This window comes from Kwoniella newhampshirensis, chromosome 5 (genome assembly GCF_039105145.1).
Source record: "Kwoniella newhampshirensis strain CBS 13917 chromosome 5, whole genome shotgun sequence".
NCBI classification, from domain to species: Eukaryota; Fungi; Basidiomycota; class Tremellomycetes; order Tremellales; family Cryptococcaceae; genus Kwoniella; species Kwoniella newhampshirensis.
Window position 1 is genome coordinate 438,701 of NC_089959.1, and position 27,359 is coordinate 466,059.

The 27,359-nt window shown below is 51.4% G+C and overlaps 10 protein-coding genes across 10 annotated transcripts; 6 read left to right on the forward strand and 4 right to left on the reverse strand.

Annotated features, from left to right (window-relative positions):
* Positions 1 to 142: 142 nt before the first annotated feature.
* Positions 143 to 2,900, reverse strand: IAR55_002746 (uncharacterized protein; the record flags this gene model as incomplete). Its single annotated transcript, XM_066945859.1, has 8 exons — positions 143 to 373; positions 452 to 892; positions 949 to 1,521; positions 1,590 to 2,129; positions 2,197 to 2,259; positions 2,372 to 2,613; positions 2,708 to 2,780; positions 2,853 to 2,900. The coding sequence occupies 8 exons, from the start codon at positions 2,898 to 2,900 to the stop codon at positions 143 to 145; spliced, it is 2,211 nt and encodes a 736-aa protein (XP_066803360.1).
* A 260-nt stretch (positions 2,901 to 3,160) lies between these two features.
* IAR55_002747 (uncharacterized protein) lies at positions 3,161 to 4,885 on the reverse strand (the record flags this gene model as incomplete). The annotated part of the gene is made up of 10 exons (XM_066945860.1): positions 3,161 to 3,595; positions 3,677 to 3,739; positions 3,800 to 3,853; positions 3,912 to 3,931; positions 4,011 to 4,045; positions 4,103 to 4,184; positions 4,237 to 4,282; positions 4,350 to 4,564; positions 4,634 to 4,742; positions 4,850 to 4,885. 10 exons carry the CDS (start codon positions 4,883 to 4,885, stop codon positions 3,161 to 3,163), a joined length of 1,095 nt encoding a protein of 364 aa, XP_066803361.1.
* Positions 4,886 to 5,322: 437 nt separating this feature from the next.
* Positions 5,323 to 6,001, forward strand: IAR55_002748 (uncharacterized protein; the record flags this gene model as incomplete). The annotated part of the gene is made up of 3 exons (XM_066945861.1): positions 5,323 to 5,749; positions 5,808 to 5,868; positions 5,935 to 6,001. The coding sequence occupies 3 exons, from the start codon at positions 5,323 to 5,325 to the stop codon at positions 5,999 to 6,001; spliced, it is 555 nt and encodes a 184-aa protein (XP_066803362.1).
* Positions 6,002 to 6,045: 44 nt separating this feature from the next.
* IAR55_002749 (uncharacterized protein) lies at positions 6,046 to 7,388 on the forward strand (the record flags this gene model as incomplete). Its single annotated transcript, XM_066945862.1, has 4 exons — positions 6,046 to 6,589; positions 6,646 to 6,712; positions 6,787 to 6,954; positions 7,001 to 7,388. 4 exons carry the CDS (start codon positions 6,046 to 6,048, stop codon positions 7,386 to 7,388), a joined length of 1,167 nt encoding a protein of 388 aa, XP_066803363.1.
* Positions 7,389 to 9,906: 2,518 nt separating this feature from the next.
* On the forward strand, positions 9,907 to 12,765 carry IAR55_002750 (uncharacterized protein; the record flags this gene model as incomplete). Its single annotated transcript, XM_066945863.1, has 1 exon — positions 9,907 to 12,765. One exon carries the CDS (start codon positions 9,907 to 9,909, stop codon positions 12,763 to 12,765), a length of 2,859 nt encoding a protein of 952 aa, XP_066803364.1.
* A 384-nt stretch (positions 12,766 to 13,149) lies between these two features.
* Positions 13,150 to 14,179, reverse strand: IAR55_002751 (uncharacterized protein; the record flags this gene model as incomplete). Its single annotated transcript, XM_066945864.1, has 7 exons — positions 13,150 to 13,290; positions 13,361 to 13,524; positions 13,603 to 13,811; positions 13,870 to 13,963; positions 14,026 to 14,062; positions 14,112 to 14,119; positions 14,176 to 14,179. The coding sequence occupies 7 exons, from the start codon at positions 14,177 to 14,179 to the stop codon at positions 13,150 to 13,152; spliced, it is 657 nt and encodes a 218-aa protein (XP_066803365.1).
* Positions 14,180 to 14,460: 281 nt separating this feature from the next.
* Positions 14,461 to 16,078, forward strand: IAR55_002752 (uncharacterized protein; the record flags this gene model as incomplete). The annotated part of the gene is made up of 5 exons (XM_066945865.1): positions 14,461 to 15,056; positions 15,113 to 15,194; positions 15,247 to 15,716; positions 15,777 to 15,873; positions 15,932 to 16,078. The coding sequence occupies 5 exons, from the start codon at positions 14,461 to 14,463 to the stop codon at positions 16,076 to 16,078; spliced, it is 1,392 nt and encodes a 463-aa protein (XP_066803366.1).
* Positions 16,079 to 16,962: 884 nt separating this feature from the next.
* On the forward strand, positions 16,963 to 18,606 carry IAR55_002753 (uncharacterized protein; the record flags this gene model as incomplete). The annotated part of the gene is made up of 7 exons (XM_066945866.1): positions 16,963 to 17,071; positions 17,166 to 17,219; positions 17,331 to 17,565; positions 17,653 to 17,795; positions 17,906 to 18,130; positions 18,291 to 18,368; positions 18,446 to 18,606. 7 exons carry the CDS (start codon positions 16,963 to 16,965, stop codon positions 18,604 to 18,606), a joined length of 1,005 nt encoding a protein of 334 aa, XP_066803367.1.
* A 410-nt stretch (positions 18,607 to 19,016) lies between these two features.
* On the reverse strand, positions 19,017 to 22,564 carry IAR55_002754 (uncharacterized protein; the record flags this gene model as incomplete). The annotated part of the gene is made up of 3 exons (XM_066945867.1): positions 19,017 to 19,954; positions 20,010 to 22,398; positions 22,487 to 22,564. The coding sequence occupies 3 exons, from the start codon at positions 22,562 to 22,564 to the stop codon at positions 19,017 to 19,019; spliced, it is 3,405 nt and encodes a 1,134-aa protein (XP_066803368.1).
* Positions 22,565 to 24,150: 1,586 nt separating this feature from the next.
* IAR55_002755 (uncharacterized protein) lies at positions 24,151 to 27,303 on the forward strand (the record flags this gene model as incomplete). Its single annotated transcript, XM_066945868.1, has 15 exons — positions 24,151 to 24,365; positions 24,442 to 24,513; positions 24,587 to 24,605; positions 24,664 to 24,698; positions 24,775 to 24,969; positions 25,036 to 25,129; positions 25,188 to 25,233; positions 25,288 to 25,314; positions 25,373 to 25,438; positions 25,497 to 25,568; positions 25,636 to 25,939; positions 25,996 to 26,352; positions 26,423 to 26,617; positions 26,689 to 27,213; positions 27,273 to 27,303. The coding sequence occupies 15 exons, from the start codon at positions 24,151 to 24,153 to the stop codon at positions 27,301 to 27,303; spliced, it is 2,253 nt and encodes a 750-aa protein (XP_066803369.1).
* Positions 27,304 to 27,359: the final 56 nt, after the last annotated feature.

Here is a 27,359-nt window from a genome sequence, read left to right on the forward strand (position 1 = left end):
GACACTACTCTCCTGTTCGTATCGGAGGATTCGGCCCGTAAGATTGTTGGACGACCGCGCGCCATTTGACGTCATCATCCACACCACCGCGACGAATCGCATCTCACACAGGTTATTGGCATGCTATGACCATGCATGCATCTCATCTCATCCAATACTTCTCCCATTCCTCTCCTGCGACTCTACATCCTCTCCCCACCGCATCCTTCAACCGACCACCCGAGTCCCACTCGACCCATAATTTGGCCACGTCCAAGCCGATCTTCTTCACTTGAGGTTGGAAGAGTTTGACCCATGGACCTGGTACCGAACCTTTTGTAGGATGTTGTATATGATAGAACGCTGCTAACTTGCTGGCGATGGACGGGAATACCTGAACGAGATAGAGAGATCAGTATTACCACTATCACTGAAATTCCCTTGCATTGATCGAAGAAAAGCGACCACTTACATTTACGTTCAGAAGCTCAAAAGACGGGTTTGTCCCACCTTGACCTCTTGAGCCAACACCAAGCAAGAATCTCAACAATCTCTCCGTACTGCTCTCGTCTCTCGCGCCTAACTCCCACAGTGTCTTGGGAACACTCTCGAACCAACTTCCAAACAGATCATGTAGTCTCGAATCACTCTGTATGTAGAACGGTAATCTCGGATACCGCTGTTCATGAATCTCGATGACGGCAATGACAAACTCGTCACCTATCGATCTGATAGCCGAATTTGATCCTTGTCGAGAGAGATGAGTCAGGAAGGCCGTTCCGACAGAGGTAGGTATATCCTCCTCTGGGGGTGAAGTAGCAGGTGGCTGAACCAGAAGGGCCCATATGATAGGTAATAGAGCGGAGTAAGCTGCAGGTGTTAACGAGGGGGCGAGCATATCCTTGGTTGGCGCCTTTGATAGATGTCAGCGGTGTTCGACTGATATGCTGGTCGTCCGTAGACACGCACCAGGACATCTTTCACCCACTCTGCTACTTCTTCCAAAGCCCAACTGTCTATTCCATTCGTCTTTCCTTTGCCCTTCCCCTTATCTCTCGTCACCTCTTGCATCTTCTCCCAAGCATTCTGGACCGCTTTCACCTTCATTGCCGATCTGGTCTGTCTTGCTGAGCCTTTTGTATTTTCAGGCCATACCAGTTCGGGCGGTCTGGGGGCAAGCAAGACAGCGAGATTCGAGTACGTCAAGGAAAGCTCGAATCCAGGAGACAAGCCTGATGGTGTGAGGGCTTGTGACTTCGGTGAACGGAAAGGGAACCACGCCGCCATCCGTTTCAAAAAGTCAGAGACGCATGTGCGAACTGCCTTCAATTCTGTCGAGGAATTGGGCGATGCCCGGGTGAGAATAGCTCGAGCGAGGAGCTCGGTGAGCGCGGCGGTGGTGTTGCACAGGGCTAATGGAATATCCTCGGTCGAAGCGGCAGACGAAGAGGGGAATGACCATGTCTGGGATGGGGAGAAGGCGGTTGGTGCCGATTCGAGGAACGTAGATAGGAGTAGAGGATGCAGTTGGAGGTAAAGTTGCTATGTACGAATGTCAGCTGTTAGTGGAGTGATTCAATAAAAAGCTGAAATCCTAGGAGGAAGCGCACCGAGACAACTCCAACTACATTATCTTCGTCGCCCTTGCCTCCTTGTTGACCCAGTCGTCCGATCTCCCAGCCGTTCTCCAATTCTGCCTGCACGTCCCATTCCTTCCCACTGACCAACCATCCTTCTTCCCCTAGGTCCGCAGCTCCATCTTCTCTGACCGTTCTCTGCTGTCCTTTGTCCCTGTTTTCGCTAATCTCCACCCAACCTTCTTTCCATTTCCCCTTTTCGACTTCCAGCCCCACACCCAACCCTCTTCTTACGAACTCTCCCATAGCACGCATGGTCATTAACTTGGCACCACCGGTCAATCTGCCGATTTGGGAATTGACACCCTTCTCTCCACCGAGTCCTACGGCCAGTCGCAAACCTTCGAGGATGTTCGACGGGTCGTGTGGCCATGATCCAACAACGTGAGATGGGACATGTTGGAGAAGGAGATGAACGAGTTTACATCCGTCTAGTCGGATTTCAGGAAAGATGTGGGAGAGTGCGGACGATGTTTGTAGAACCAAGAGTGGCAGATGGGGCGAGAGGGTGCTCTTTCATAATTCATACTTGGTTAGCTTTGTCGTCGAAGAGCAGGCCAGAGGAAGGCTTGGGACCTACCACAGGTACTTGCGCGAGATACCATCCAAGTAAACCGATTAAAGCTTTCCGAACCGATGCATCCTACTGTGATCATCAGCGATAGCCCATCCATATATCCATATGGTCCATTTCCAGCCACTTCAATCATCATTGGCGGGTTCGAAGGACGTGGATGTGTTCAATCCTCACTCACATCATCCGATATCAACCCGCCCAACGCTCTTAGAACCTTGCCGGTCTCTCTCCCCACATCCATGGTCAAGATCTCTCTCACTCCACCTAGTGACTCTTTTCTGACTCCCGCATTCGGATGTCTGAATCGAATTATCAGATCATCCAATGTCAACCCGTTAGGCGTGGTCGGCTCAGAAAGACCTGATCCATCTTCTACTCGTGCGGCTCGAGCTAATGCTTCTTGACCCGGTAGAGCGATTGCTACACAACCACCTATCAGCATTCACAGCTCAAAGGCGGACTGTCTAGGGGTTGAGCATGGGACGGCTGGATGAATGAAAGATGGTTTGCTTACATCTCGCTTTGAAAGATGTATCTGTAGCATTCGATGCTGCTTGTTTACCCTTTCCAAGCTTGAGTTTCGCTTTCTGCTCAGAGTAACAGCTCAGCTAATGTCCACGGGGGGGTAATCCATCGTCCGGAATTCTTAGATGACTCACCGCAAAATCAGCATGCTTCTCCTTCTTCTTCTTGGTAGCTTTGGGCATGTTGTCAGTGTGTAAATCGGAACGAGTGACTGCCGAAAAGATGCAAAGTTATGAATACACAAGTATACGAAGGAATGAGCTTTGGTTGCAGGTTTTGAACTTTTGTAGATTGCCACGTGGTCCACGTGTTCAGATATGGGGGAGATTCCGGCGGAGCTCGCTTGTAGTGATCTGATCAGGAGCGCAATCGATGATCCAACACGAAAGAGAAGTATACATGCACGATGTGCATCGTTGGCACAAGTCGATCCAAAGACATCCTACAGATCCTTCTTGGTCTCCATCGCATCCTCGTGAGTCACCTCTGTATACCCCTCATCCTTCTCACTTTCACTACCTTTACCCCAAGACCCATCATCGTCCTCTATCTCTTCTTTCAACCATTGGCCAATCTCCTCCCAATACCCCGGGACTAAACAGGTATCATTATGACCACCATCGAACTCTCGCCATCTTGTTCTCCCACCATCTCTGAGATGTCGCAAAGCGATCATCTGAGAAGGTTTGACCAGTTCGTCTTGACGTCCGGCCAGGAACAGAATGGGTGTTGTGGCGGGAATGAGGGTCATGGTCTTGTGGGCGTCCCAATGCTCAGTAAGCAGAATTGGTAGCAGCACCTTGGGGATCTGAGGGAGAATTAGGGGGATGAGGGTTCGAAGTGACAAGAATGTATTTTCCAGGATAAGTCCGGATACCTGGGATCCGTTCCGTCCGTCATAAGGTATAATAGTAAGCGTTTTCATCATGTCAAAGTCCGCCACAAGACGTTAACCCACAGAATCCTTGTGCTTGCTACCGGCATACAGGCAAGCAGCACCGCCCAAGGATTGTCCGTATAGCTGTAAGATAGTATGAGCAACGGCACAGCTGCTGCGACGGTATTGGGCAGCTCAACCCACCACAATCTTGGTAGAGCCCAGTATAGGATGAGCTTGTATGTATTTCATAGCGGTCTGTGGTGTTGATTAGCATTGCCTACCCGCCCCTAGAACCAGCTCAATTTGTACTCACCTCGATGTCAGTCCGTATCCCTTAAATTTCAGGATACACGTCAGCGAGTGGATGTAGCGATGTGTTTTTGTCCAGGTCTTGTAGCAGTAGATCACTTACCGAGCTCTGACGGTCGCCCCTCGGAGAGTCCATACCTACGCCAGGTCAATCGTCAGCTTGAATCAGTCCTCAAAACGAATCTGGAAGCTCACCCTCTATAGCTCAGCATGAAGATATTACATCCGAAATCGACGTTGAACTTTCTGGCCAGAGGTAGACGATGTCCCATATTGCCTGATAGACTGATAAGCTATTTGGCGCCTTTGATGTTTGTCATTTAGCTTACCGGCGTTGGCATGGAAGAATACGACAGTTGGCCGTGACTGCGCATACTACCTCGAGAACGATGATCAGACAAATGGATATCTCCTGGTGCCAGATACAGCCGTCGGCACTGACCTCTGTGGCTTTCTCGTTTCCCATCTCCTCTGCCCAGATCTCCATCTCCTTACTCGCCCTTTCTTTTCTCTCTTCTGTTCCCATACTTCTGATTTCCTGCGCAGAAAGAGGTTTGATCCGAGCTGGGATCACGTAGGCTCGGACCTTGACACCATCAGGACACGTCAGGGAGACATCTTCGTACGGACATCCTATCTCGATGGGCTTGGGAACGACTACGTGATCATATATCAGTTTCCTTCGTCTTCTTCTTCGAACAGAACTTTTGATCGACAAACACTCACTCTTTCTCGAACCGTCAGGGACGTATGAAGGGTAAATCAACGCTCGTTGAAAGTACCACAGACCACCAGCTGCGAGTGTGGTAGCAGCTACGGATGCTCCAAAGGCATACTAATGAGTACTCGTTAGCAACTTGCCCTTTCGTCGTAGTGGGTTCTCGTGACAAGCAGACTAGAGCTATGTTGTGTGGGCAGGACTGGCCCGAGACCTCAATTCACCTTGGCGATGATGAGAGCTGTATTGACCGAGATCATGCTGTCAGGGTTCACAAGCTGATCGAGCCTATGTATGTGAGGTGATGTACAATATGATTGATGGTGTACTCAACGGTGAGATTATTGACACGAAGGATAGAACGGGACTCGTCTAAATAGACAGGAAGAGAGGATGATCCAAGCGGGGCCCAGTTAGCTGACCCAGCTATGACGTGGGATACCGTCTTCCACGTGGGAATCACGTTATATCACTGATAAGCATTAAGCTATCGTGTGGAGGTGGTCCACGATTCAGACCGGTCTGATCATCCACGACGTCTCAAATGGAGATAGAGGGAGAGAAAGGACGAGTCACAAACCTGACACGGGCGGCCAGCCCATCAGCAGCAATCCGCGGGATCTTGCTTGCCTCTGATTTACCCATTGCCGCCACACTCTCTTCTTGATCCTCAGCTCCTGTCCCACCAGATTCCAAGATGACCAGCCTCTTCATCCATCGTCCCGCTCTACTCGTCTTACTTTTCTCATCGCTTCTCTTCCTCAGTCCCCAGCCGTCCTTTTTCTTGACGTTCACAGTGTTACCTGTACTGGTCCACCTCTCTTCCGTTCTATCCACCTACCAATACTTATTGGTCACTTTACCGACTATCACATTGGCCAGTATCCTCACATCCTTGCGTACTACCTGGTCGATCTTGCCTTCTGGTGGCCAAGTCATCCTCCTGCAGTCACTGTTCTCTTCACTCCTATCGGCGGTCATAGTAGGGATCGTCGAAACCCCATGCAAGTCTAGTCAAAGGTGGCTACCTGAAAGACGAAGACTGGTTAGCTTCTGCATCTTTCGGTTTACTATGGTCAGGAGTATGGTGTGCATGGGAGCAACTTTCCCCTCTCGGTCGATATGTAAGTTCCTCGTTTCAAGCACAGCTGTGATCAATCCTAGCTGATACGAGCCTTCTAGGGGATTCCTTCCCCTCTGCCATCCTCTACATCCGCTCTACATCCTATCTTGAGGGCAACCGGTACGACTGGACTGGACATCCTATTGGGAACCACTGCCTACCTGACATATCCGTCGCTGTGTGCAGCGTGGCCGTCCCTCCACCCCGTCCTTCCGGTCTCCTGGAAGAGGTCCGAAAAGAGGAGAATCTCTGATGATCGGCATGTGGAATCACGTGCCGTGTCCAGTCTCATCGACGATGTCGAGCCGGAGGAACGGCCGATGGTGGTCGAGAATAATGGCTCTGCCGTCGATTCTACGACTGTTCTGTCTACCAGTGCTACCCGGCCAGCTATGGTCCAAATCCCTCAAGGTCCTTACGTCTACCCTTCTCCTCACATACGGTCTACTACTGGCCGTGCCAGTGCCTCCCCCCATGTCTCTTTCATCGCATGTTGACTTGCTCACTCCTCTCTCGGTAAGATGTGTTCTTCCGCCAGCTTCCAAGCTATCGCAGCTGGACAGTCTGATACACAGCTCCGAAACGCTGGGTGCTCATGCCAAACTCATAGTTTGGCCAGAAGGATCTCTGAGAGTCAATAGCATGTCTGAGCGCACCGATGCGGTGGAGAGAGTTCGGCGAGACATTAGCAGGCGATACGGACTTTGGGTCGTCATGAGTTTGGAGAGCGAAATGGCCGCCGAGAACCCGGGACATAAGGGAAAGATACGCAAGAATGAAGCAGTGCTTGTCGGTCCTGACGGAGAGATGGGATCATACGAGAAGCAAAAGCTGGTCCCTCGTCAGTCTCACGAATTCACATTCTATGCATCTAGCGATGCTGATAATCGCTATCAGTGGTAGAGTCGTACTCAATCGACAAGGGAGGGAATCGTGCCCCAGTGTGGCCTCTCGATCTGCCTCCGTGAGCCATTCTCTGGTCGAGCTACCATTCCGCTCGCAAAGACTAAGGTTATTAATTATTCGGCTACGCCGTAGTCCCGCTCATGTTACCAAACCCGATTGGAGACCTTCGCCTCCGCATCGCAGGTCTGTAGCCATCACCCCTCTCATCTGTCTGGACACCTTTCACCCTTCTCTGATGGCGGCCTCCTCGTCTGACCCTGCTTCACTGCTGGTTGTACCAGCATCTTCCCCTGGGATCCGGTCTGTCACCTCATCTCTTAGCTCATGCCCAAAGCCTGTCGATCAGCCACGGTATCCCCTCTTTGGTATGTTCGACGTCGATACACGATTCCGGCACCGGCCTCTCGACTTTGATCGACTCATGGGGTAGAATCATGTACCAGCAAACAGGTGGTGACAGCTTTGTGGTCAAGGTGGGTATACCATATCCGGGTCAGGATCAAGTCCGAAGTACGACAACGTGGGAAAGGTTAGGAGCGAGGGGTGTTCTTGGAATATGGGCGGGGGTGTTGATCCTGGGGATCGGTTTCCAAAGGATAACAAAGAGGCATGATGGGGTGTTTGTGGACAAGTGGAACAGGTTGGCCGACATGGTCAAGGAGATGTGGCGTAGACGGGTCAGCCCCATGGATGTGTTGGCAACGCCAAGACATGAGGAGGAAAGCTTGATATGAGCGGAGGCCCTTCCGGCAATCAGTGTACGACGTGTAACGAGAAAGGTAGTAGAAAGTAAGTTTCCTTCTATCTCAATGCGTGAATGGAAATCTGTTCCGTAGTGATCTTTCTGTGCTGGGCAGAGTAAGGGTGTCCACCGTGGGTCCTAACGGTCGGCCGGAACAATGTTGTGCCACATGCCATCGATCTTCGAGACTCATCTCCCAATCGCTGTCTTGATATGAGCCTGTTGGATCAGTAGCGCGCGTTGTTCGAACAAGGTTTTTATGCAGGACTGTCCTATCGGTCAAATCGGTGCCGATACGTATACTATCTACCGCTCCCATCCCACCATCGACCCGAATATCGTGATTGAGAGAAATGAATGGTGAATTCGACTAGCTTAAGCTCTACTCGCTTCCACCATTCTTGTACGCATAGCACTTCACCGACCCACCGAGGCGCGTACAGTACACATATCGGTCAGTCTTGGTATGGAGTCCACGTGGTAAGTCGATGCTCTGGTTATCGTAGGTAGAGAACCACGATTCATTCGGGCGGCAGATCCAGTAGTCAGGAAGTATTGGCCACGTACATCGAGGATCAGCCATTCAACGAACACGTTATATGGTGAAACGCCTACTCGGTTCATGTTCTGTAATTTTGTCTTCGGTACCTGTTTTTTTTTTTCCTGCTTTACCATTCATTTCTCTGCAACCTTCCCTTGCGTTGTACCACTTTGATGCCATCCAAGCTTTTTGACTCAAGGGCGATTGGGCTATGCATGACCATGACTTACACCCGATCCCATGCTGACTTTCTCCCAGAAGAATCAAGAAGAACCAGGTCGGTAAGTTAAGGGAAAAAAAGGGAACAAGGAACGGGAACTGAACGGAATCCTCATCACGTACATGTCGATCTTCTGTTCCTATCCCTGAATCAACTTTCACGGGCGATTAATTGGGTAGGACTGAATGCAGACAGATACACGTAGTAACATGATGTCCCAAGGGCGTGAGCGTACGCCCCCGCACACCAAAGGATCAAAGAAGGATGAGAGCTGTACACCTTCAGCCATGGCTTTGACCTATCCCATAGCCTGTCCGGTTATACACCCTCTTGTAGTGTGGTGAGGTGGTCATTCGGCGAGAGATCATTCGCAAGCAATCTTCGATCCACTTGCTACCTATCCAGAGTCCTGGCATTCCAAGATTAGTCATCGATAGAAGGGTATCGTAACATCTGCATGGCATTACACTTTAGAAGAAATGTTGTTGATATTCGAACGAAAGACCGATCTCCAACACAGGTAACATCAGAGACCGGATCCGGTACAACAAAAAGGTCCAACTGGTCAGCCAAATGAGCATCTACATGGAGTCGGTCGATCATTGTCTCATCCCATCGCGAGAGAGCCACGAAATACGAAAGTGGTTAATCACCTAAGACCACGGATGGGATAACGTGATTTCGGAGGATTTCGAGGTGACTTACCTGCTCAAAGATGGCTGATGAGCTAGAAAATGACAATGTCCGAAAACGAACCACGGTAGAATAGTAGAAGCGAGGAATGCTCCGGTCTACTCGGTATGGACATCCATCCGTGTTTGACAGGTGCGTCCTATCAGACGAGCCATCTACATCTTCGGGATCAAATGAAATATTGCCTTCCTCTCATTCGCATGGCAGAACGGGACGAAGGGATCGTTCGCTCGACCCTTAACTTTCGGTTCTGGTGACAACTGCCGATCTTCTAAGCTACAGCAGTCAGTCCATGACAGCCATCTGTCTGATTATTCGGCTCCCGCCTCGCCGCTGTCGCAATCTACTATCACTGCTCTTCCTTATCGACAGCTTACTGATCCGCAGGGACCAAGAGAGTGTGTGGTCTATACCTCGAATTTACCCTTGATCACGTCCTTGCCCCTCTGTCTTTTCGATACACACACACGCGGAATGTCTTGGTTCATGCTTGCTTGTATGCTGTTCCCATACCTATGAACTTTTTTCTAGGACTGTTCAATAGAACGCTTTCCGTAATTACCACTCAAACAGGGTGGATACGTCCGGTGAACGGCTTACGAATGCCGATCGTCCTTGCAATCGCCCCGATCAGAAACGACCAGACCAAGGTAGACCGAGCATCATCACCACCATATTGCCTACACCGACCAATGTATAAACTCGCTCGTCGTTGATCGTTGACAAACCGATGAGACGCTTTGTATCCACCTCTCATAAGTTGAGACACCGATAGTCGTCGTCCTCCCTTTCTCAATAAAGACAAACTTACTCACACTCCTTGAATACGAACCCAAAGCGCTGGGCGCACTTTAATTTTTGTTGTTTCCTTCCAATCCTAATTTCCTCTGGAATCGTTATTCCCCTCGGTCTCAGTTACCTATAAAAAGAGACGACACTTTGTGTTTCTTTGTGACCGTCACAATGTCTCACTCCAGGTATGTAATGATTTTGAGATGAGGATGAATGAACCCAGCACGCTGACCTTGGTTACGCTTCCTATCATTCTTCCCTAGGATGTACGGTCCTGATCCCATCCTTTCCCCGGCGACAGCCAAAGCGTTTGTTGAGACATTCTCGCACGAAACAGCATCTTCAGCTTCTGAATCCCCCGATTCCTTGTATTCCAATGGATCACCCACTTTCCCCAATAATCCCGCTTTCGAGTATTCCGGACATGAGTCGGTAGAACACCACGATCAAGATGAGTACGATGAGATGGTGGGAGAAGAGGGTCAGGAGGAAGGGTGGGAATCGCCGGTATGGGGTAGATGGCCACAATCAGCCACAGGGATGGGTGCACCCAGATGGTCTCCCTCGCCGAGGGGGTCCATTATCTCTATCTCACCCCGAGGGAGTGTGAGCGGTAGTGGCAGGAGGGACGGTCCCATGGAAAGAACGGCCTCGATCCCCAAAGCACCCAAGATGTCATTCGAGGAAAGGAGAGATAGCAATCCCAGTTTATTGGGTTTCGAGCTTGCCGCACAGCGTCGTCGATCGAGTGGTACTCGAAGTCCATCATCTGCCCGCCGAAGGTCGAGTGTGTACTCTATTGGTTCAGCCATTGACCCTGTCGAAGACGCCAGGTTACGAAATATCGCCAGTATGGAGCTGCTTCGGCGACGATTCTCCGAGGTGGTCGAGGTGACGGGTCCCAGTAGCGACGAGGAAGAAGAAGAGGATCAGATCGCCGTCGCCCGAGCAAGGATGAGTACCTGGTCTCCATACACCGACGAATCGGATTACGACGAGGACGACTCGGAAGTCCACACCGCTCCTTACGCACCCACACCGGAGCTGCGACAGCAAGAAGTACCTACCATCCTTTCCAACTTCCCATTGGCTTCTGTGGCACACGAACAACCCATCGACACTTCTTCAGACCTCTCAGCCAGTTCCTCGCCATCTCTGCGGACTGCACCTCGCCTCGTCCGGCCCACCACACAGATGATCGGTACACCTCCCGCTCCAGCGTTGCCATCAGCTATCCTGCGTGGCAGAAACAGGCCGTCGGTCTCGCGATCCGCAACCAACTGGGAAGTTCCTGTACCTCGTACAGCGGGCGTCCCACCCGGAGCTGCGGCTCCGCGTCCCGGTCTACTTCGATCGGCTTCCACCCCTTGGTTCTCCGCCGCGGCTCGATCCCGAGAAGCAGCGGGTTTGCTGGAAAACCGAGCTGCCGGATCCTTCCCTGTCGCTCGACTAACCCCTCTAGGTATCTCTCCCCTTAGAAAATCACTCCGTCGCCAGTCAGTGGTTTCTGATGGGGAAGCTTCTCGTCGGGGATCTTTGGCAGATCAACGTATGTCTCTGGCCAGAGAAGCGATGTCACGTCGACATTCAGCGGCTCTTTCAGATACCGAAGGACCTCGACGAGATTCGCTGGCGGACAGACGCAAGTCCTTGGTGAAGGAGAGCGTCCTTCGTCGCCTGTCTGGTGATAGCTCTACTCGTCCATCGACAAAGTCAGGTTCGCGTAAAACATCCATTGCAATGAGCCGCACATCTCTCTCGGCCAGCAGCAGTAACTCAAGAAGATCTTCCAGGGACTCGCGAAAGTCCTCAATCGTCAGTATCGGTGAATATGGTTACCTTGCACCATCTATTCAGATCGATGGACCCGATACGCCCACTGCTACCCCAGCGATGGAGTCAGTTCCCAAGATTGCACCTATCCCCCGTCTCCGAGACAATGCTCCTCCCTCGATCATTCTCCCCAAGTACACCTTCCCTGCCCATCCTTCACCCTCCGCCTCAAGCTACACACCCACTCCAAGGTTCAACCCCCTCGAATCGTTCTTCGGAAGATCTCCTGGTCAACCTTCAACAGAGCCGCAGTTCGGTGCGCCGCCATTGACACCTTCGAGCACACGATCCCCTCTGTTCTCTGAATCCGAACGAACTCCTCACGGTAGTCCCAGGGTCAGCGTTCTAAACAGGGGCCGACCGCTCTCCCCTCCCGAGTTCAGAGAACCTCTCCCGTTCAGATCGATGCAGCCTCCTAGTCCCAAATGGACCGTGACCTCCCCTGTCGCACCATCGCAAGCTGTCGGCGCCTCTACTTCGCTTTCGTCCGCTCGTGGACACGGGTCTCCCACTGACAGGGGCGCCTCTCGCAAGCCAGTGCCCAAAATGTCCAGAGAGGAACTCCGAATCGAGAAGCTCAGAGACGAGCTGCTTAGATTGGAGCGAGGAGAGGAAATGAGAAAAGGAATGGCACAGCAAGAAGCGGACATGGCACCCTTCACTCCGGCCGATAGGGCGATCCTGAGAGCTGCAGCTGGACATCGAAGAACTGTCAGTATCGAAGATATGAGACTTGCTTCTGCCTCAGCCTCAGCTTCAGCTTCTGCATCCGCTATGGTTGAAGGGAGACCTGGGATCAGACGACAGGCCACTTTGCCTGCTCAAGTTCAGGATAACGGTTATCCACTAGCCTTTGACCCTCGGCACACCGTTATGCCCTTCGAAAACTATCGAATCCAGGCCACTGCTTCGTCGCCTAGCCACAGAAGGGGAACGACAGTCGACATGACCGTTCCACCCGATGAACAGCAACAACGACCTTCATGGACACCAAGAGGAACGGATGGGAAGGGTAAAAGTCGAGTTGTCGAGCCTGCCGAGAAGAGGGTCACCAAGAGGATCTCTGTGACATTCGCCGACCAAGTCAATCCAGTCGTCCAATCTCCTCCGCAGAGACCCAAAATGGACCGAACTTCTTCTTTCTCGCGCTTCTTTGGAAAAAAGAATGTTTCGCCTGCTACCAGCCCAACACCACACCAAGCGGTTCTTCACGCCAGTGGACGGCCGCTCAGACCTGCTATGAGACCAGTCTCAATGGATGGTGCGAAGAGCATAGGGAGATCAGAGTAGGGAGCGGCAGATGTCGTATATCAGTCGGATTGTTTTTAGGGTAAGAATTGGGTTTATCTGGTCGTTGGCAGTGTCCTTTTTGGTGGACCTCCGCATCTACTGTAAGCTAATCGGTTGGCTCAGGATTGGGAGCGGTGTTATATGTATAGTATATAGCTTTTGATCGATTTCTTAGCGATGCATCATCACAAGTTCATGATTATCGGCAGACAGACTGCGAACACTGGCTGTGGCTGTTGCGAAACTATGTGCATGGTTACTCAACAGTCAGTCCTCGTCCAGCGTCCAGCTCTCGACGACAGATTAGCTAATCGGTCATCAGGAATGTGTAGATCCGGATGTGTCGAGTGGAAAAGATTATGCAGCATGATCGCATGAAACCAATTACTTGAATAAGAATTGACAGCTATACACCTTCTCGTCCGGATCCCAATGTTCCCAAGTCGATTCTCCATCTTCCTCCTCGTCGACCATCTCCTTCGACGGGATCGCAAACGCTATCGTCTCGTAAGGTTCCGCGGCGAGCTAGGTCGGGACGAGGAAGGTAAGCAGCATGCACGAAGTGTTACAGCTTGTTCTGGTAACGAGTACTCACGACTAAATATTGGAAAGCCCTGTTTGGAATCTCCCTCCGTTGTTCGAATGCAGACATGAACCTCCTTCTTGGTCTTTCGCCAACTTTGATCTCGGGTAGCGATACCGTGAACAACAGACCCATCCTCTGACTGACCGGTTCTCGAATCTTGATGATCTTGTAACCTATCCAAGACCATACCATACGAGTCAGCTTGCTTCCCGATTGTACTGCCCAAAGTCCAGAGGTCACCGACGACTTACCGGGTCGTCCAATTTTGACAAAAACCTTCTTCTTCACTTGCTGAGCTGCTGGGGCAGCTTGGATCATCAACGCGGCATCTTTGTTGTCCCTCGCAGCTCGTCGAGCAAGGTTGGTCTGGTGTTTCTTCCCTTGGGTATGGGCGAGATAGGATCCCTCATTGACGTGTAAGGTGAGACATAATCGACATTCAAGAGTACCCAGATGAGTTCTGAACGAGTGTCAGATATTTTGAGGACTCAGAGGCAGTGGGGGTGGTCGTGACATACCTGAGAATGTAAGGATCTTTCGCGAGATCAATTGTCTCCAAAGCGAGCTTTCGAAGTCGTTCTCTCCTGTCGATTGCAGTCTCAGATGCGCCGGCTTGGGAAGCAGAAGTCAGTATACACTATGCACACTCATCATAGAGGGTCGCTTCCACTCACCGACACCACCGCTACCCTTGTTTGCACCTGCTCGATTCTGGGAAGAAGGTCAGCGGAGAATGCAGAGAGAAGGAAGTCTGGCTCACTTGATAGTCTGCGAAGCACAGAAAGTGTCAGCTCGGTCAAGAAAGGAGCATACGTATGACTCACCCATCCTTGATGTGAGTCTCTTGCAGAATCGCTGAGGACTAGGAGTGTCTATGCAGGTTGCAGGTTTGATGCTAAGTTGATCGAACAGAGTTGAGATGCTCACGATGAATTGTTGGCGGCAAAAGAGGGTCGGTCGAGGAGGGACAACGGGATCAAATTCCGCTTGATGCAAGAGCCCCGCTACCACAGCCCATCTTTCAACTTTTGTGCAAGTCTACCATAGAATTATATTCCTCACCGATTCTTCCCATCCCCCAAAGCGAAACCATACGAGCGCACGTTGCGATGTCATTGTTTCCCTCCGCATTCGACTCCTCCCTACCTGGTCCGTCCAAGGCCATCTCCACGACTTCTCTCCCCGGCTCGAAGTCTCATAAGCGTAAACGGCCTTCAACCTCCCATGATGGGAAGGACGACCAGCTCCTCCGCTCGACGCAGGCGAACCTGGAAAGGCTCATGAGCAAGATCGAGAAAGGCAACTTGAAGGAGAAGGATGAGGGGAGAGAGGGCATGGGTGCTGGACTCTCAAAAAAAGCGAAGAAGAAGGCTAGACAGAATGAGGACAGAGAAATGGAAGGAGGTATAGGCGACACGCCTAGAAGTAAAGGCAGGGATGGGGCCAGATCCCATGACACTCAGAATCCGGCTAGCGCTTTCAAGGAGACTCCCAAATCTAAGGACCAGAAAGAGCAGAAGAAAGACAAGGAGTCGAAAGCCGTTATCAGACAATCTGGATCAAAGAAAAAGCTTGAACCCGTCGAGCTTCCTTTTCCGACCACAACACTCGTGTCTCCGAAAGGAGCTGTCAAGGTTGGAGGAGAAGGCAACCTGACAGAAATGCAAGCCAAAATGCAGGCCAAGCTTGAAGGGGCGCGTTTCCGGTAAGCTGCTCATCCAACATTGATTTCAACGTAATGGCTGACAGTGAGATGTGTAGATGGATCAACGAACAATTGTACTCCACACCTTCCGCCGAGGCTGTGGCCATGATGAAGAAGGACCCGAAGATCTTTGCGGATGTAGGTTCTGTCGACCATGATATATACTTGACTAGGCTGACAACACATGCAGTATCACGAGACACATCGTCTTTTGACCTCTGGCTGGCCATCACCACCTCTGCCACACATCGTGAAGCTTCTAGCCCCACTTCCTGCCGGATCTGTCATAGCCGACCTCGGTTGCGGCGACGCAGGTCTGGCCCGCGCTCTTGTCCCGCAAGGCAAGGTGGTATTAAGCTACGACTTGGTCGGCGACAGTGGAGTGCCGGGAGCGGAACAGGCAGCGAAGACTGCGGGGGGATGGGTGGTGGAGGCTGACTTTCTGGAGAAAGTGCCATTACCTGGACGACCGGGCGGCCTGGATTTCACAAAGTCAGATGAAGCGAGAGAGAAGGAAAAGAAGAGTGGAAAGAAGAAGGGACGGGGTGGGAGGGACAACGCCGCATCTGAAGTGGTAGATGCTGTGGTTTGCTGCCTGAGTTTGATGGGCAAGAACTGGGTTGGAGGGATTTTCGAAGCTTGTAGGGTGTTGAAGCAAGGGTGAGCCAGCTGTGTGGATCTGAATTCAGTCCGTCAGCTGATAATGACATGTTCTCGCAGTGGAGCGCTTCATGTTGCTGAAGTCACTTCACGATTTATCTCAACCGATAAATTCGTGGAGAAGGTCGAGTCTTTCGGTTTCGAAGTAGAGGAGCAAGTGAGTCAGACTCTGAGATCATGTCCTCAGTGGATTATGTTGCTGACTGCCTTCGCAGGACTCGCCTTCGTCCCATTTCACATTGTTCAGATTCACCAAGACTGCCGAAGTACCACAAGGGCCTGCACGCGACCAGAAGGGATGGACCGAGCGAGTTGAGGAAGGAGAAGAGATATTACGAGGATGTGTCTATAAGAAGCGATGATTGTACGTAACTCATACGACATTGTTGAGCATTGGGTATGCCGTTTTGACGACTGGATCACCTCTTCGAGCATGTGTGTTTCAAGCCAAAGCCCTTGCATCGGTCGTGTGAGATCTCTTTTGAGAGTGGTCCAAAATCGCTCATGTCTCATCGTTTTCCAAGGGACTGAGTTCATGCTCTAGTTGAGTGAATTTCTTGCGATGTGTTCGCAATGTCTCACTAGGAACAGGAGCCAGCTTGACGATGCATATGATCTGGAAAACCATCACTGACAGCACACCTCTGTCGACAACAGCCTTGAGAGTGATACCGTGGGTTGACGGCGGAGGCCACATGCACAATCCATCAAGACCGAGAGAGTTCCGAGTCCTGTCGACTTTGAGCGTTGGACGTGACATCAAGCAAGACATCTCCATCTAGGCTGAGAGCTCTTCAGAACAAGTGTGTCGATGCAGGCACGACGACACGCCTCCATCCCTTTGAACGGGTCCCGGCAGCTGATTGATGCCATGCCAGCACATTTTTGGCGCTGCTTGTCCCAGCGGATGCACCGGGATCAAGTGGATCGTAAAGTGGCACACGTTGGCTGATCTCAGTTCCGTTGATCCCGGCCATGGGCACCCGGTTTACGTACGGAACAGATAGGTGAATTGGCGGCTGCTCGAGTTTGCGAACTCGCTCATATGGTTGTTCTCGCATCCCCGGTCAAGACACTGCTCGTACTGCAACGCCACTGGGTCGTCGTTGTCAAGCTGAGACGCTTCCCCATCTTCTGCCATGAGATATGAACGATATGAACGATGTTTATGTATCATGTTCTGGTCTGACGATCCATCCATTTGACCGTCTTCGCATGAGCTCAAAACAAAGTCTTGCCGATCATCATGTCGCTCAACATCACTATCGATGACACCTCACCTTTGGTGATGTACTCAAGTGGAGGCATGTGGTGGGACGTCCGTCAAAACGCATCTGATCCTTCCTTATACAACGGTCAGTACTGGCCTAGGATAGGTGCCGCGACGGATGGTTGCGAAATTGATGGGTGGAGACAGGACACTGAGACGCACCCAATCACACCCCACAGGCACTGTTCATCAAGCAACTTCCACAAATGCGACGGCTGCTCTTGACTTCTCAGGTGAGAGTGTCCAGATATCATTGTTCCAGGTTCCCGGTCCACCATCCCGATGTGGAACAGGAACAAAACTCTGATTGACTCACCAACTCGCTCGCTCGTCTGGTCTGGTAGGTTCTTCCATCACGGTTTACGGTCGATCCAATCGAGGATATATAGCCTCCGTCGACTCGACGCTCAATTGGATGCATGATCCACCCACGAACGGGTCCAATATCCTCTTTCACCAGGATAACTTGGACATGGGATTCCACACGGTGTACGTGGGCAACTTTGCAAACTTTCAAGGACCGGAATTGGACTTTTCATTGGACCGTTTCGTGGTGGGCGCCAGACTCGGTGAAACAAAGTCAGTTTCAGAAGCACATTCCGTCCGGCTTGAAGACACCGACCAGATGCCGTGAGAGCAATTCTGACCATCATCTCCTTTTCGCAGTGCCACGCTAGAAGAGATGACCATCGAGAGCCATGATCCAGCTGTGCGAGGGTTCGGCAACATCACCACCGTACCTGTAGGTAGGAACGGGACGAGTCTCTATGCGACAGGTGAAGGGTCGGGAATCGCATTCAACTTTACGGGTGGGTGATCGTGTCTTTTCAGCCAGGCTCTCTGTTGCATATGATATATCCAACGAGTGCGTAGTCACGACCGATAAGCGCTGAGCTGATTTCCCGCCGTCGGGGTGCAGGCGCATCACTTGCGATCTACTCTCCACCCTGGACACCTGGTCTTCCACCAGCTGGTCAATACTCGATCTACTTGAACAGTACGACCACCCCACCGGGCAAGACAGATAAGCCGTTCATGTCTTATCCCGGAAGCATGAACGGACAAGGAGAACTGAGGTTCTTCGCCAACGGTCTACCTCAAGGTGAACACAGAGTGGCTATCGTCAATGCGAATGAGGCACTTGGTAAGTCTCTTCGTCAGATCTGGAAATTCCAAACCTTTGATATCTTTCCTCCCTCCCTCCCTCCCTCCCTCCCTCCCTCTCTCCTCACTCCCTCCCTCTCTGCCTCTCTCCCTAAGCTCTTTGCATCCGACGCTGATCACACCAGGGTGGCTTTCTTAAGGCTTCGATTACGCGACATACACCAGACCAGACGAGTATGTCACTTACCCCTGGATGTGTTGGTCCAACTGTTCGACAAGTAAGTCAATGGAGCCCTTCACCCCCGATCGTCCCTACGAGAAGATCTCGCGCTGATACCATAGATGCCGTTATCAGCCAATGGTAGCGGTCAGCAGACGGGTCCGGGATACAAACAAGTTCTGCAGGGACCGTCCACTTCCAATGGGGGTACGACACGTGCAGTCATCGGAACGGGTACAGCCTTGTCTGTCATTGGGATGTGGCTGAGTCTTCAGATGATTTCTGGCAAGTTGTAGGTCGTGGCGTCCGTCCGTGTGACCTTGGTGTGGTGGGCAAGGAAACCGATGATCTTGATGGAGATGGTAATGTGACCGTTTGTATTCAGTTTCAATGTGAGCTCTATTTTGAGTGTGACGACAATGAGCGATGCAAACCTTTCATGCGGCTGAATGCGACAAGCTGCGTCTTGCTCTCGAAGCATCTGCAATCATCTCGACCTTGGTAAAGAAATGATGAAATGTGACATCCTATAACGCAATGTAGTAATATATGAGTAAAGTACATAATGCCAGTGGCAACAATCAAATGACACAGTCACCCGTCTTCTCTCCCATTCGCCTAAATGTGAATATACAGTGATGATAATACAAACTTATTGACTCTCCTCACGATTGCTTGTGCCGCCAAATTCCCCTCAAGATGCTGATCAGAACTCGATAACCTGCCCTACACAGCATTTACACCCATTTCGGAAGTCCAGCTTCCCCCTTGTTGCGACCACCCCTTGTATGTCTTTAGCTTTTGTACCGCTGAAAACCTTACTGGGCGAGACTGACAGCTCATAGTGGCCAAATGCGGCGCCCGAGTGATCCTGCTCGCTTGACTTGTTCATAGGCAGAAATCCTGTGAGTAGCGGCATGGTCGAAGTGGGCGATACACTTCTAATCGGAGGGTTGGATGCGGACGTAGATCGAAGAGGGGTTGATGACTTTGGGACGGACTGAATCGGCTCCGAGACCGCTCGTTGTGTTGGAGAGAAGTACGCCTCTGCCGCGGGGACGGGGCGAGGGCGAACGACTGTCTCGAGATCGCTCGTAATCACGAAAGCAGGCAGATCGACTCCGTCTTGAGACACCTCGTCTGCTCCCTCCACTTCAGTCGCCGAGAATCGTCGAAGAGCCTTGGAAAGGCCAAAGAATGAATCTCGCTTATTCTTGCTCGCAGTCACATCTGGTTCCGTTGTCTTCAAGCTGACATCTCGCGGAAATCCCCAGCCCTTCATCCTCGCAAAGTTCGGATCAAGATTCGCCCCTTGGAGAGATATCTCATTTCCTGGTTTAGGTGAAGGAGGTGTTATCATCGGCGAAGGTACGCCTGAAGGGAAAAGGCCTATCGCTTCGGGGCGAGCAGTGAGTAGTATCTCGTCGTCACCTGAATCGTCGGAACTGTGCGATTGGGCGTTTCGTAGTTGTTGTAGTTCGGTCACCTGTGCCAATACGGCTTCTTTCGCACGTCGTTCTTGCTCGAGAGAACTGGTCAGTGTGAACAGTTGTTCTCGCATCTCGGTGATGAGTTGAGACTCGGCAGCGCGAGTATCGGAAAGACCAGTCGGCACAGAGGATACGCTAGAGAGACGATTGCCGACTGCTCCCACATTGATTAGTAACCGTTTCCCTGCAAGTATCTCTGGCTAACTCACGTTTCCGGACACGATCCCTAAGAATCGCTGACTCTCGTCTCTCCGCTGCCAGCATTTGTTCAAGATCTTGACATCTGGAACGCCAAACCTCCACATCCTCCTTCAACGCTTCACGCTCCATCTCCAACTCCATATGTGCGTCTCGCCACTGCATGCCGTCATCGAAACTGAACCGTGACATTTCGTCTCTGGGCTGTCTCGCATCCTGAGAACCAAGAGGTGCAGTAGAAAGAGGCTGATCTGCGTGGCCTGTATCATTGTTGGCCGATTGCGGACTTGAACTTGCTTTGTCCTCCTCAGCCTCCTCGACTTCGTTGAGGACTCTGCCAGAACCAGTGTTGTTGATCCCCAAACCGACGAGCGCCCTAGGCCGGGGACAAGGTCGTTGGCTATTCCTCGGATTGCCCCAGCCGGTGAATCCAGGACTACCCAAGGCTGCAGGACTCATGACCGTCGGAGATGCAATACTTCTACTTCCAGCGGACAGGTCGTGCGAGGAGGAGATGCTATCATCTTTCTTATACGATATCGAGCTTCCCTTTGATCCGGATCCAGGCGCGAATCGACGTCTACCTCGCGTTCCTGCACTTTTCGGGGTTGACATACTACCCACCGGACTAGAGGAATCACTGGATTGGCTGAGACTGGCAAGTGGCTGTGGGCGTCCGCGCCCGATTGTACCGTAGTTCTTGGTTGGAGATGCCGAACTCGAAGGGGTAGTGGTGATCGCTCGAGGAAAGGAGAAGGAGTGGATCGAATCACTGGAATTGTCGGCTTTACGAGGGGTTGACGATGAAGCCGAAGAGTTCAGTCGGAGTTCGCGTAATCGGCTGGGGTGGGGTTCGGTAGCTGGCACAGGCGGGGGTTCCTCATTTGGTACGTCCTCAGCAACGTCCTCCGGCAGGTCTTCCAAATCGATTTCATCCTCTTCCGATTCATCCACCTCCGCAAGTGCACTCAATTGACGATTTAGGCTTGGTCGCTTCGCCATCGCCTTGGGGAGCTCCATCCCGAATCCTGAGCCATCGACCTTTCCAATCTCTCTTTGTTGGTTGAAGCCGGGACCAGACCATCGTTCTTCTAGCGAGTTGTCTTCTGCGGGTGACGACCAGGAGAAAGGTGACGCTGAGAGTGTCGATGGCGGTGACGATAGCGAGGCAGAAAGAGGAGGCAGGGTGAGAGATGAAGGGCGACTATAGAAAAAATTGGAACCAGACCCTGATCCAAAAGTACCAGATAGTGGCCGATTGGATGAGGCCACGGAAGACGAATCTTCATCATCCAGATCGGGCAGGCTGATCTCATTGACTTCGGCTTCTTGTACCACGGATCGAGGCGGCCCCCCGGTCAGCTTCTCTAAGGCTCTCCGGCGCGATTCTTGTCTCTGCTTCTCCGCCTCGGCACCTCGTCCAGATGGCTCGAATTTGAGGCGTTGACCATTCATTGGACCGCTGAATCGAGCTTTCCCTGCGCCATCACGAGGTGAATTTGGCGAGCCAGGTGAAGAAGGATAGCTCGGGGAACTGGGAACACCAAGCGACGTTGGCCGAGCAGGACCGAGCTTCAGATTGGGCAGGGAGATGGAGTTTGATCGTGTATGAGAATGGCGCCTACGTGCCGAAGTGGACGGCGACGACGGTGAGCTAGAAAGACTATTGCGTGAAGGCGGCCCAGCGGGAGTACCGAAAGGCAGTGGTGTCGGTTGAGTCAGGAGAAGGCTAGGTGGTCTGGAAGACGGAGTCGAGAGTCGATTGAGCTTAGGGACTGAAGTGGGGGATGTAGGTGATCCAAGGGGGGATATGGCGGGATGAGGACCTTGGTCGTGGCTGAATAGTGTGTGAGAGGCGGGCAGGGTTTGTTGTTGTTGACGTTTCTGGGGGAAAGTCGATGCAGATGTTTTGGCACCGAAGGAGAATGCCGACAGTCTAGCAGCGACTTGGATATGCTCTTGCTCTTCCGCAGCCGCTGGTATGTGTGGCGAGTCCATCAGGGGCGTCGCCGGAGTGGTGATGATATCTTTCGGCATCTCGAGTTCGAACGCCCCCATCACTGACGGTCTGGACAATCCTTGGGCAAGCGAAGTCCCAGACGATATTGCCACGGATGATCTCTGACGTCTATGCGCTTGGCTTTCTGATCGTCTATGTCGATGTGCAATTGGTGGTGCGGTAGTGTGATTTGAAGACTCCGCTTCGAGCTGCTTCTCATTACCCTTGTGCTGAGTACGCGGAGGGAAGACGAACTGATTCACGCTGGCTTCAGTTGTAAGCGGCATTACCGGAGCTGGAGACGAAGATGACGGAACAGATGAAGATGGGAATGAGATGGAGTTCGACGCGGACGTGGTCGCCGAGTGGTCAGAAGATCGTGATGCGCGAAAGGTTTGCAGCTGGTCCAGATGTGTCAGCATGATGCAACCTCTTCAACATGGGACCAGCCGCTTCAACAACAGTCCTCGTTCCCGACTTAGTACTCACCTTCTTTCTTGCCGAGGCCAGCCTTTGCGCCCTGCTGTCCTCCTCTGTTGTTGATTGAGCAGAAGTCACTAATGACATGTTGGCTGTATAATATGAGATCGCCAAGATCGGTGTAAGGATAGGTCGGGTTTATTCCTGGGTCCTTTGATCAAGTTGAATGATGGAGCTCTCCTATAGGATGGAGTTGGAGCAGAGACGATCTGTTCAGTGAAACAAAAGAATGTGATGGATCCAAAAGAGTGTGGGTGAGCAATCAAGACGCGTTATGTACGGGAAGAAGGGGAACAAGCACAAGGACCGTTCAAGACGGACGATGCGATTGATGTTGCAAATTTGTGATGTTGTCGTTGGCGTCTGTGTGTCCGCGAGATTGTGTGGACTGGTTGGTCCGTGCGGTCCGTCTGCGTTTTTGTCTTGTCCGATCACCTCGGTGATGTCCCTATCCCTGCTGTGTTCTCTCAGCCCTCTCATGTAATTTGATCAAAGATGGTCATCCACACGGTCGAGGTGTGTCGTCGTCGTGTAGGTCGAGTCACGTCGTGAAGGAGTGTGGGATACGAGTTGGTCGCGGAATATGATGGGGCAAGGGTGAGATAGGACTGTAAGTCTCCGCTTCAGTGCACATACCACGACAGCACAGAGATGCGGATTGGTATCCGGTAGCTTACAGTATTGATGTTGCCTGATGTAGAGGAGAATGAATCCGGACCGGCGAGATGTCAAGGTAGTCGGGCGTAGGTGTGAACCAGGTGTGGCAGGAGGGGGCGATGGACACGTCAGGATAGAATGTGAAACGCGTCGTGGCGAGTGTCGTCCCAGAGGGATCAGAGACACACCAGATGTCTGTCGTGGAGAATAGAAGTGAAGACAACGCTTCTACGAGACATTCAATGTTCGTCGTCTTTTACTTCCACACCAGCAAAGAAGGTGACGACGTAATGACTGGTCCCACCGCGTACAAGCCGAAGGGTGCTCTGGATTGATGTACAGGAGGTTTCGATGGTGGAGAACAACAGAGGGGAAAACAGAGGGAAAAAAAACGGTCGACGCGTTTCATGGAGGAAAGTAAAAGTCAATCAGTAAGATCCCTGAACCCAGGCACGAGACAAAGAGAGCAGACACGTGCACAACGTGTCTGCGTCCGAGTAATGTTCTCGGCTGCTGATGATATGTCAACCGCCATCGATATGATGGCTTTTGGATAGCCCTTCAATGGCTCGACGTCAAATACAGCAATATCCTCATATCCACGCCAGAATATCTACGGGTATGACGATAGGTCCTTGCTCACCACTGGCAATGTTGTGTTCTCTCTGCTTCACCTCAGCCCGCTTACTATATCCGACTTGATGTTTGTCCGCTTAATCGGTATCAGATGGCCGTCCATGGTAGTGCAGGGCGCAAGAAAGGCCTTGACGACGGCCAGAAGCTTCGTCGCTCGCGTAGTCAAGGCTTTGACAGAGAAACTTGACATCACTGATGGCGTCAGCACGATACATAAGTCAAAGTGCGACGACCGCTCCCCTTAACTTTCCACCTTTTTTTCCCCCATTCAATTCTACAAATTCTTCTTGTTCGTCTTTCAGTGAATGACAGAAAGTGTCCACTGGTTTCGATACGTCCCCATCCAGTTAGCTATCATACCTAAACACAACATTTTCAAAATGCGCCAGGTACTGAACACTCCACTTACCCCTTCGCCAACCGAAGTCTCATTGTCACCCCATAAGTTCCCCACACGACATACCTCACGATCTACACCACCGTCTTACGCTTCAGAACTTGGATCTTCCGCGATCATAGGTCAAAGATCCTCCAACGATGATGAGACTACTTTGGCAAAGTATTTCGCGATCCATGACATGCTCAGCCGTGAATAGTGAGTGTCGACTTGTCTGCGAAGAAAGCTTGGTAATAAGTAAACGATGGCTGACGAGAGCTTGTCTTGTCCTCAGTCCAAACGATAAAGATTTACCTCGTCCCGTTATCTGTACTCTGGGCGCTCAGAACTCGGGCAAAAGCAGCGCGTAAGTCCATTCTAATTCTTGATATCATGCACGAAGGTGTGCTGACGAGATTTCAACTTTGGCGATCCTACAGACTCAGTGCTTTGCTTTGGGTACGCTCTGTGCTGTACGACTTGTACCTGGCCTGTCATGCTGACATCAGCAACGCAGGTCGAGTTTTGGTCTGCAGAGAAGACCGCTACTCAGTCAGTCTCAGTGCACCTAATCTTTCGAAATTGTTATGCTGATTATATATATATATATATATTGTATCAATCGCAGCGGAGTCAATTTCGTACGATCCCGAAAAGGAAACGGTCCCTTCACAGCCTCCATCCAGATTCAAGTGAACCGATTTGGGAAGACTGAATCAATAGATTTCGCTTCGGCGATTCAAGATCAAGAGGCGTTCACGGAAGCGTTAAGATTGGCAGGAGAAGAGGCAAGGAGGGTTGACGTAGCTGGTACCCGAGTCCGGTAAGTGTCAATTGCACACCGTGTACTTGCTGCACTCAATCTGCTCACGATGTTCGGGGCGCATAGTACCTGGGAAGAGCTCCGTGTGGTGGATAGGTCTGAACAGATCGCTGGCATCGAATCATGGCCCGAGTTCACCGAAAATGTTGTTTCGGTATCTGTGAGTTTCTCGTTGGGTTTCTTCTGTCTGACAGTTGTAAACTGATCGAGTCGTACAGGTACATGGTCCCAGGCAGTTTGATTTCGATATAGTCGACTTGCCGGGTAGGTGTTGCCGTTTAAAATGAGTTAAGCATCTTAGTTGACATGAGGGTATAGGTCTGAACGGCTCGGCGGTAGCTGAAGGTAAGTTCACAGGTCGTTCTTCGTGTAGTTGGATCCCATGCTGACGAGGTTTGCTCAGACATGATATGCAAGTACATATCGCAAACCCACAACATCATCCTTCTGTGTATCTCCGCGGGAGGAAGTGAGTGTCTACCTCTTATGTGTTCCACTGAGGTGGCTCAGTTATGCAATTACTCTAGATGACCCATCGATCACTGATCGATGGATACAATTGGCAAACATGTACGATCCTAAAGGCAGCCGTACAATTGGTCAGTCTTGTCTCTAGACACTAGTTATCCTAGGCACTACCATGGCTAACTTACATTGCTCGCATAGGCGTCATCACAAGGGCAGATTTGATCGATCCTGACCTTGAGACTGGATCCATTTTCGTGGATCTGATTAGAGGTCGAGACGAGATAGTAGGCTTCAAACCTGCTCACAAATGGTGGCCTTTACGATCTCGAACCGCCCAAGAGCGCAAGAGCAAAGTCTCGGATATACATGTGTATAAGGCTCAGGAGGTCTTATTTGATCGACCGGACTGGAAGGCGTTGCAGGAAGCTGAAGGCCGGCAGATGGGAACTGGTCCATTGCAGAAAAAGCTAGAAGACGTTTTCAGATCTGTGATTACCGCCAAGTATGTGCAGTCGTTCGCCGTTCTTGTTGTGAAACAATCACTGACAACAGAAGCAGCATCGTGGCTCTCAAGGAGAGCATCCGAATCCGTCAACGCGAAGCGGACGAATGGCTGTCGAACCACCTGCCCTTGACAAATCCGGTGGGCACATTGCACGACGATATTCTTCATCGATTAGCTGTCACGTTTTCTGAGCTCGTTCAGCGAGCCAATAGATTGGGCGCGTCGGCGACTTTTGTGAATCTCCAGGAAAATTTCGAAAAGGAGATACACAAGTCTCTTCCTGAGTTCACCCCCTCCTCTGAAGTTGAGCCTGTAGAAAAGGTTTATGAATCTTTCTACCAAGTTCAGGGATTTGGGCTCGGTAAAGGTGAAACCATATCCTTGGACTCGTTTCTGGACATGGTCAAGCAGTGAGTTGGGCCATTTGAGATCGATCCTCTCAAGGGGAGACAGTCTCTGACTCACGCAACAAAAATGTAGACATACGAGCAGACGAGACTCAGGCGATATCGACACAAAAGCTCTCATGAAGACTTTCCTTGACAGGTCTGCGAAACAATGGCTCGAAGCGGCAGAGATACATCTTGAGGCGATCTGGCGCCATGTCACTACACTGCAACGTGCCGCGGCAGAGCAAGTTTGCGAAGATAAGGTCGAGCTGGTCAACGAGATCATGTAAGCTGCTTTTCTTGTCTTGTTTCTCAGCCTGGTCGACTTATGCTGATTCTGGTCTGATGTCCAAATAGGCTGCATCTCGAGCCACTGGTATGGTCTTGTCAGGCCAAATGTCACGACTTCGTTCGACAGGTGTCTAAAGTCACCGCTGCCTCTCCTTCGGATGTCGCCCTCGAAATTCATCACAGCTCGAAAAAGCTCATCAAGAGAGCTCAGGACCATTTTGCCAATCAATACGAGAAGTTCGCTTCGGATACAAGGTCAAGTGCATCAGTGGTGGGTGAGGGCGTGGAAACGATCATCGGTGCAAGCGCGACTCCAGAGGAGCGAGAGAGATGTTTCGCCCTTCAGGCGAAAATCACCGTCACTATCTACGGGAACGCTCTGGAATTCACCACCATGGTTGGTCGCTTTGCTCAGCTGGCGGTCTTCGACTATGTCGAGCAAGTCAGTGCGGCTTTGAGACGAGGACTTCATCTGGAAGATGTCGAAGAAGGGGTACGAAAGAGGGCGGCTGATCTGCTGGAATCCGACGCCGAGACCAAAAGGGAGAGGAAGAGAAGAGCGAGGACAAGAGACGATCTGAAAATTCTGGAGTGAGTAGAGTGGCTGAGTCAGACTTCTCATATCAGCTAACCATTTCTTGGCGGTTCAGGCAAAAACTGAATGAATTCGTCGAAGATTGACGAGAGGGGATGAATATTGGCGCCAGAAAGCGAATTATTGAAGGAGGAGGGGACAA